The 9,284-nt window shown below is 31.9% G+C and overlaps 2 protein-coding genes across 2 annotated transcripts; one reads left to right on the top strand and one right to left on the bottom strand.

Moving 5' to 3' along the window:
* Window positions 1-1,905: 1,905 nt before the first annotated feature.
* On the top strand, window positions 1,906-3,097 carry LOC149484182 (mitochondrial carrier homolog 2-like). The gene has a single exon (XM_089701712.1). The coding sequence runs from the start codon at window positions 1,992-1,994 to the stop codon at window positions 2,877-2,879; it is 888 nt and encodes a 295-aa protein (XP_089557838.1). The 5' UTR covers window positions 1,906-1,991; the 3' UTR covers window positions 2,880-3,097.
* A 126-nt stretch (window positions 3,098-3,223) lies between these two features.
* On the bottom strand, window positions 3,224-7,291 carry LOC149484183 (U3 small nucleolar RNA-associated protein 6 homolog). The gene is made up of 8 exons (XM_089701711.1): window positions 7,070-7,291; window positions 6,353-6,665; window positions 6,046-6,237; window positions 5,577-5,774; window positions 5,005-5,106; window positions 4,519-4,725; window positions 4,116-4,301; window positions 3,224-3,650 (listed from the first exon to the last, which is right to left on the bottom strand). The coding sequence occupies exons 1-8, from the start codon at window positions 7,159-7,161 to the stop codon at window positions 3,240-3,242; spliced, it is 1,701 nt and encodes a 566-aa protein (XP_089557837.1). The 5' UTR covers window positions 7,162-7,291; the 3' UTR covers window positions 3,224-3,239.
* Between the last annotated feature and the right edge of the window lie 1,993 nt (window positions 7,292-9,284).

A 9,284-nucleotide genomic window follows, 5' to 3' on the forward strand; every position in this document is an offset into this window, starting at 1 on the left:
TAAATCAATCAGGCACAAACGGCAAACTTATTTATCTGTAAAGAAAGTCAATCAAAAATTGAAGGAAGATAATAACACAGAAACAATAATTATTGATGTATAGCAATTTCAACGTCCTCCGTTCTATAAGTTAGTAATAATTAGGTAAACTCGTGGTTCAAATGACCCATAACTTTTTCAACATGGGCCTGTAGTCTATAAGCATTATTAAGCCCGTGCACCGACATCAATCCTATTTAGTAAATAGCACATCTAAATAATATTATTATGTAGTAATTAATAATATCATTTTTTACTTCTTTTACTTCAACTTAAGGAAGAGTTTGTTCGTTTGTTTGAACGCGCTAATCTCAGGAACTACTGGACCGATCTGCAAAATTCTTTCTGTGTTAAATAGCCCATTTATCGAGGAAGGCTGTAGACTATAACCCATTGAGCCCCGAACGGCACGATCGGTCCACGACACAATAGATTTTCTATTGTGTCTGTGATTCCGGGGCCTGAGACCAACAGGAGCGGAGCCATGCGGATGAAACCGCAAAGCGCAGCTAGTGTCTGATAAGTTAATTATAGGAATAATTGAAGTGATTCGAACACCATTAAACCTAGATGTTTTGATTCGAATAAATCTGATAATGATCTGACGTTCTGGCAACGAGAAAAGTGTAATGCTTTCTAATAAAATATTTTGAGATTAATGTGAGAGAAATTGACAGTCCTTACATCTCCTCCAGGGGGGCCCCCTGACGATGGGGGGCCCTGGGCACTGGCCTCGTGTGCCTTTATGGTAAAGACGGTAATGTTAGAAAGGTCTTTAAAAATGAAGTAGAGGTTTTAAAAAAGCTTTTTCCTGTAATATATTGTAAGTAACTATATAGTTTACAAAATATTATACTCTTCTAAAGTTGTTAAAATAGGAACTAAGTATCTCTACTCCCCATTTTTGGAAATAAAAATATTTTATACCTAACACAGATTATTTTTACATTCCGTTTTGTGATCTCATAATTTATAGATCAAGAAGAACAAGCCTACTTTCTTCCTCTAAAGAATATTTACACTCTTCCGACTTCCAATGACTGACGATTCGTATGCAACTGTGAAGTCCTAATTTACTTGTTTTTATAAAAAGGACAATAATATTAAGGTCTTAATAAGTTCTAAATAATATAGAAAACTCAAAGGTGGACTGACTAAGGCTGTTTTCCAATTACAGAGCATAATGCGACTCAGTGCCGCACAATGCCGAATTATGCTGATGCATAGTTGGAACATGAAACGAACCAGCAGGTTGCGCTAAGTTCAGTGTTGAAAAAAAAAAAATATTCTTAGAGTTAGCAATAACCTCATTAATGTGTAAATAAAGTGTAATACATAATAAGTGTTTGAAAAATATTTACGGTTATTTTAAGTAATATGGATTTTGATTATTTCATTTACACTTTTTTCAATGTTTGTACCTTCATCCATACTTATATTTATTTTTTTAACACAATTTGAATTAACTTTGATTATTTCGAAAAAACTACAATAAAACGAAATCTTTAAAATTTTTTCCAACAATTAATAATTACTAACGATAAATCGATTGCACGCATCAATTCACGCGCATTACTTTTTCTAGTGCTCGATTCGTTGGCCGTTGCTGTAGTTGGAACATTCAACGTAAGCATTATGCCGCATAATGCGCTCTAGTGCTGTAATTGGAAAACGGGGATAGTGATCTATCAACGCACAGCCCAAACCACTGAATGGATAAAGTCTTAATTTTATTATATTAAAAAAAGGTAATGAAGTTGAAACCGCAGGAACTAGATAGCTAGTAATAATTCAATCTATCTAGTCACTTTTTAATCATCTTACTTCTGTATCTGTATAATTTATTATCTATTTTGATCACATGACCATAACCGTATCATTATTTATCTGTGGTGGACTGTTTGTCAATTTTTGATTTCAGAAAAAGTCAGGGGTCCTGTGAAGTTGTGATTATGGATGAAATCGAGAAAGAAAAAATAGCGGCATTGCCGTCTCAATTACTGGTAACTACGATATGCCATCCTATGGAATATGCAAAGATTTTGATTCAACTCGGTCATGAACCTCTGGCGCCGCGGCGTTCTACAACCCTGTTTGGACGGCCTGCCATGATATTACCTAACGTTTTTGAATACATCAAACATATTAAGAGATCCGACGGCTTCTTTGGATGCTACCGAGGCCTCTCTGCAAGAGTACTGGGCTTAATTGCGTCCAGCCAACTTTCATCAAAAGTAATTTATGTTTGCGGTATCGACCTACCTGAAATTAACGACCCTCCCAACATTGTAAACGATGAAGAACCTAAATTTGAAGACTATTATAAACTGGCTCGTCGTGATATGATCATGCATACAGCCTCTGTGGTGGTCTCGTATCCATTCCACGTCGTCACTGTCAGAATGATGGCGTCATTCGTCGGCAAGGAAGAAGAATACAGTACGTTACTGGGAGCGATTGTTTCTATATACAGAGATGACGGAATACTTGGATTTTTCCATGGAATAGTGCCGAAATTGGTCGGCGACTTAGTATGTGTGACCATAACAGGAGTATTGGCATATTATGTCAATAAGTATTTAGTTAAGACCAAAGATTTGAGATACTATACAGTACCCTTGCTCACATTTATAACAAGTACTATAACTTATCCTTTGATGGTTGTGTCTACTTGCATGGCTGTTGTAGGCAGCACCCTGCAGGCGGGTAACCCTCCCGCTATGCCTAAATACCCTTCATGGCAAAATTGTTGGAAGGACCTGGTAAGAAACAAACAGCACAAGCGAGGTTCCTCTCTCATCTTTAGATACTACATTGCTCCAATTGCAGCGATGCAATAATCACTGTCACAGTGATATTCTTATGCATTTATCTATGTTTATTTGCTAAGTGTTGTTCCACATTCACCAAGTAGAAATTTTGACTTCTTGTAGAGAAATGTGTACAATTGTTAAATGTAAATAAATTAGTATTAATAAATGGTGTACTACGTGGATACTTCTTTTACATTGTTGAGGAAAAGTGTGATTATATTTAAATAAATATATTTTGTTCTTCATTCTTTTTATTTATTTACATGTCTATTTTTTGTTTATAATAATAGATTTTTCCTATTAATTATTTATAAACATTTCTGTCTATAGTATGTAAAATAACTTATAGATATGAATAAAGAAAACACATATAACATTTAAATCTATTTATTGAAATCTAGATAATGTCTGCGCCCTAATGAACTCGTCAACTAATTCCTTTTTCAATGCTGCTATAGCTCTCCTGTGTACTTGAGGTACTGTTTGTGCGTTCCCATGTTGACTCTCAAACTTGATATAATTCAACCAAACATCTACATAATTTGAACCATGATGTTGAACTAAACATTCATAACATTTCCTTATATATTTAGCACTGACTTTTTCTTGAGCCATTTCTATATTTATCATAACAAGATGTAATTCTTTTTGTGTTGGAGGAGTCCTTATAAAATCGTCATATGCATCTCTTGCCGCTTTCAACCCATTATGATCATATAGTTTTTGCAAGAGTTTGGGTTTCAATGATAAAACAACTAAACTTTCACAAGTTTGGAATTTTTTGTAGCATTTATTTAGCTGAAAAAATTCATTTTATTAGATAATTAAACACAAACTAAATATGTAGTAACCATGACAATTCAGAATGCTTACAGAAGGTCTAAATATAATAATATTATAAGCACATCACAAGTGTTAATTTTTTTGTTCTTTATCAATATTTTTCCAAATTCATTATCATATCGGCATTACATTTCGTGTTATCAATAATAAATAAAGGCCTATCTACACTTATTTCAAGTATGCAATAAATTGAATATAATTATACAATTAGATTCACACTTATCTTTTTTGCAATGAAAAAATAACATGTTTTTAGAGCAAAATATTACTTATAAAATTCTGATCAGGCTTGTAATGAAGGGATACTTATTCAGATAATTAATTTTAACTACAATTTTATTGATTCCCAGTTGTTTATCGTCAAATTAGGACTTTTAAACTACAATATTATGTGAATGCCATAATATAATGTATGCTTACCACATCGCTAGACTGTACATTGTCCAATACAAAATTCCACAGATGCAACAAATCAGCACCCTTCATTGTTTTATTTGCATCTTGTAGCACAGATAACATTTTATTTTCATTTTCTTTACTGTGCAATATCTTTTCTTCCCAAAGTATTTTTGATTTTGGATTTTTACTTAACGCTGTATCTATAATCTAAAAATTGGTATGTAAAAATTATTTTTAAAACGGCATGAGGTATTTTAATTTTAATTTTTATCATTTTTTTAACTTTAGTAAATACTTTGCAGTTAAAGATCAACAAAATCTGTTAAGTGGTTTTCGTGTGAAACAGTAATAACATACATTCATATTATATTCTTACAAAATTTCGTTCATAATATTAGTAATATAGGATACTTATTAACATTACCTGAACAAATTCATCACTCGATATTTCCCCTTCCAATTTCAATAACGAAATCCCAAAAGCATACATGTCATTGGACAATAGACCATTTTCATGTCCATACATCCATGCTTGTTTCACTGCAGTGATCTTTTGTAAATCCGTGCAAATATTGTTGTTCAAGCCAAGTAAACCATGGATGTATTTTGTACATAATTTCTCATCTGGAAACTAAATAACACATTCTATAAAAATATGTATAATCTGTTACTAATTACTATACGAAAGGGTGATAGTATATATGTATATAGCTTAGAATGGGATCAGATCGAGCCATGTGTGAAAATTGTCCTGAAATATTTAAGTATTTATTTAATATTCTTTATTTGAATAATAATATCCCAAAATTTTAAAAACAAGGACTTGTTTATATAAAAAATATTGTTGACTATATTAACTGTATTAGCAACAAAAACTTATCAATATGATTAAATGATCTTATTTGCTTACCTGCTGAAGACCTTCTTCATAAACAGCTATAAAATTTTGTAATTCCGTAGAATATTGGTTGACTTGATCAACAAAATCTTCAATTTGCTCCCAGTGATAGCCCTGTGAATTTAATAGAATAAAAAAAATATTTCAGTATCAACAGTTTACAAATAAAAAATAATCTATACTAATATTATAAAGCTGAAGAGTTTGTTTGTTTGAACGTCTAAACTCAGGAACTACTGGTCCGATTTGAAAAATTATTTCAGTGTTAGATAGCCCATTTATCGAGGAAGGCTATAAGGCTGGACAGGAGCGGAGCTATGCAGGTGAAACCGCGGATCACAGCTAGTATTTGATATATACATGAAAAACATTTCTAGATAATGAGCAGTTTATGAAAATGAAATTTAGTGATATGGTTTAGGTTTAGCTGTGAAGCTGGCTGATTGATAATATATATTTTTTTATTATATTAGTGCATAAGTACTAAGGCATAAGCTTATTGCAAGATATTTTTTCATCAGATAAAAAAATTTCACTAAGTAAAGACTACACTCACTAAGTAGATCTAAAATATTTAAACTTACCTCTAATTCCTTTGAAGCTATGTAAGCCCAGACATCTTTCTCATCCCGTTTTTTCCAAATTTCTTCTTTTAAAGACTTTGTTAATGAACCATCGTTGTACTTCATAGACAAATCACAAAGTTTGAACAAAAAGGACAATTCTGGAATATTCTTCACACTGTTCTGCCATACAATTTCTGCTCTTTTTAGATATTTTTCCTAAGAAGTATCATAAAACATAATATTACTTACTAGGACAATTAATGTAATGTTAATGCTAAAGCTGCATTTTTTATAAACTGTGCTATGATTTTGAATGCAAAATTTATTGTTAGTCTTATTTTTCTACTATGTACATATATGAACTAAATAAGGAAAAATACCTGTTGTGGAACATAATATTTAAATGTTTGCTGTATGCTCTCTATTTTAATCTAGTAAAAAAAATAATTATCATATAAATACATACTCTTCTATTCAAAAACTTTACCTTGTCTTCTTCAATTTCAGTTTCACAAGCCAGCCTCAATTCAATCTCAAATAATTCCAAGTAAAGAACTTCAGATTCTGGGTGTCTGTGGATCCCTTTCAATAAAAACCCTCTCGCTGAGTCCAGGTCATTCTTTTCTTTGCTCTCCCAAATGCTTGCTAGTTGCCATGTTTTGGGCTTATCGCCGTGAATCTAAATAGAACATTAATTATATAAAATACCCATATGATGTATTACAAAATGCAATAATATCAAAGGCATAAAAACTACATATTAAGTATATATGAAGTCATATAATAAAACTTACTTGCAACATTTGTCCAATAATTGCTCCGACAGCATATTGAAAACCAACACTCATACAGAATTTTATGTACTCGAAATATATCTCTACCTCATTTTGGTACCTCAAAATAAACTGCTTAAATAATTTATTCAAGCGCTTCGCAATGGCAAATTCTATGTCTTTCTTTTTATCACTAATCTTTGCCTGTTTTCTACGCAGCGATATATCTTCTAATAAAGCCAATTCATAGGCAATGTACTGAACGAAATCGTCTTTTTGTTTTATACGTCTTTGAATTCGGTATTCAAATTCCTTTCTTTTACGAGATATTTCCCTGAAAAAAATCACAATTACTTATTAATTGAAGACTCTTTCTTAAGATATCATTTAGTTATTAAGAATAGTATTTACAAGTAAATTATTAAAAAAACAAAATACCCGACTGCACACTAAAAAAAGAGTGATTGAAATGAATCTAATGATACCGCATACATATTTTTTTAAAGGGAAATTTAGAAAAAATATTATTATGTCTTTATCCCGTGGGACTTTTAGGATAAAATGTATCCTATGACACTCCCGTAATCAAGACAAATCTAACGATACCTCATACATCAAAATCCATCAAGCCGTTTAGGCTACAGGTGGTCACAAAGGAAAAGACATACATACATACTTACATACACTCGAAAAACATTACCCTCCTTCTTTGGCAGTCGGGTAAAAATACCACAATACCTTAATTCATCATCGTCAAACAGATTAGTTCTTCGCATCTGCTCCAGTTCATTTATCATTCCCTCAATACGTTGATTTACTTGTTCAGCCATTGTTAGGTCTTTTTGTTTTTCTTTCTCAAAGATCCAACCCGCAACTGCCTATGTTATTTTTATAAAAATACTAGTGTAAACAAATCTCACACAAGAAATTTAGGTTATCCAGCATGATCTTGATGTACATTGTACAACGTCAAGTGTCAATGTCAAACGGCAGACGCCAAAGGCATTTTTTTAAATAATTTATTCATAACCATGGATACAAGTCCTTCAGTCGCAATCTTAAAGTAATATTATATATTTCAATATAATATGTAATACTAGCTTCGGCCCGCGACTCCGTCCGCGCGGATGTCAGTCTTCGCGTGGATAGTTTATTTCTCTATTTTGAGTAACTCTGACAATAACATCTTATAAATATCTATTGGACCCAAATACGGCTATGCATAATAATACCCAACGTGTGTTCGCGGTTCTACAGAACAACGTCTATGGATAAAACTGAAAAATTAAGATTGTTTTTTTTCTACGTATTATTCCAGGATAAAAAGTATCCTATTTTATGCCCAGGATAATAAGGTATAATTATACCAAGTTTCATCGAAATCGAACCCTTAGTTTTCACGTGATGTCTTCACATACAGACAGACAGACAGACAGACAAAAATTTTTTTTTTAACATATTTGGGTTTGGTATCGATCCAGTAACACCCCCTGCTATTTATTTTTTCAATATTTTCAATGTACAGAATTGACCCTTCTACAGATTTATTATATGTATAGATAAAACATACATTAAACAAAAATAAAATAATTATAATAAGTTACAGAACTAACATTAATATTTTAACTTATTTCCCAAAAGGCAACATTGATAGAGTTGCCGCCAGGCGCCAGTATAAAATATATTTTTGTGTTGGTCAGACAGTCCAAACAATTTTATTTTTTTTTATCATAGGATATTGAATGCAAATAATATAATGCTATTCTACACTTGTTCTGAAAACCGCAGTGGCATGCTATATTCTCCTTCCCTTATCAACCAATATTAAGTATTTTAAGCGTAACATATAAGAAACTAGCGGTCCGCCCCGGCTTCGCCCGTGGTACATGTTTACGTTTTCTCCTCATAAGAACGGAAAGAACCATCCTCGTACTTCAAGGAATATTATAAAAAAAGATTTATCGAAATCGGTCCAGCCGTTCGCGCGTTATGTCGTGACCAAGGGTAATATCTATATTACTATACTCTTTGGGGTAATAAGGATTCATTTTTATATATAGAGATTTGCGGAAAAATCCATCATTTTCAACTTATTTCTTTAACTTAATTTTATTTACGACGCATTCACTACTATAAATGCCTCATTTTGCTACTATTATGCCTTTATTTTATACATTTTACAACTCAGTACTGTTGTATATTATGATCATCTACAGTCCACTTCTACTTTTTCCAATCAGTACCTGTCTTAACTTCCGCTGCCATCCATACTAACACTTTCATCCAGTAATAATCTTATTCAAATCATTTCAGACGAAGATTATTTTAAAATACATAATTATATTGTATCCAAAAGACATACCAAAAAATTCTAATTAGCTACCTTGTTAGTTAATCAATGAAAGGAAAAGATAATAATGAATGTATTAAGGGATTGTTTTATTTTATAAAAATAAACCACTGAAATAAACTAGTATAAATTATTTTTAGGGTATATACAGTGTGTCCGGACATGACATACCGATATTTGAAGGGGCTATTCTCCAGGTATTTTTATCCACAATTCAACCCCTCTACAGTCCCCTACCTCACCCCCCTCAAAATGGTTTTCGAATTTTTTAAAGTATGTTTCATCACTCTTATCAATTAAATTTGTTTAGTGGTCCCTAGAATAACTTGTTATTGTTCAAATAAAACCAAATTTAGTATTTTGTGACACTCACTTTCGAAGTTATTACAATTTTCATAAATTCACTATCCGAATTGATAGGTTTGCCATTTTGAGGGGGGTGAGGTAGGGGACTGTAGAGGGGTTGAATTGTCGATAAAAATACCTGGAGAATAGCCCCTTCAAATATCGGTATGTCATGTCCGGACACACTGTATATATAATAAAACAAAAAATAGATTATTATTTAAATTTATTTGCAAGTCTTTCATATAATAATATTAT

Source organism: Colias philodice, chromosome 12, assembly GCF_061535455.1.
Source record: "Colias philodice isolate Cphi_HAF_F1 chromosome 12, ilColPhil1 Martin Lab GWU primary, whole genome shotgun sequence".
Classification (NCBI taxonomy): domain Eukaryota; kingdom Metazoa; phylum Arthropoda; class Insecta; order Lepidoptera; family Pieridae; genus Colias; species Colias philodice.

What these genes read in the sequence shown, in the direction of transcription:
- LOC149484182 (XM_089701712.1), top strand. Translation starts at nt 1,992, where the DNA reads ATGGATGAAATCGAGAAAGAAAAAATAGCGGCATTGCCGTCTCAATTA.
- LOC149484183 (XM_089701711.1), bottom strand. Translation starts at nt 7,161, where the DNA reads ATGGCTGAACAAGTAAATCAACGTATTGAGGGAATGATAAATGAACTG. An exon ending in TTATTGGACAAATGTTGCAA is followed by an intron (nt 6,238 to 6,352) that starts GTAAGTTTTATT and finishes TGTTCTATTTAG; the next exon opens with ATTCACGGCGATAAGCCCAA. An exon ending in ATGAAGAAGGTCTTCAGCAG is followed by an intron (nt 4,726 to 5,004) that starts GTAAGCAAATAA and finishes TGTGTTATTTAG; the next exon opens with TTTCCAGATGAGAAATTATG.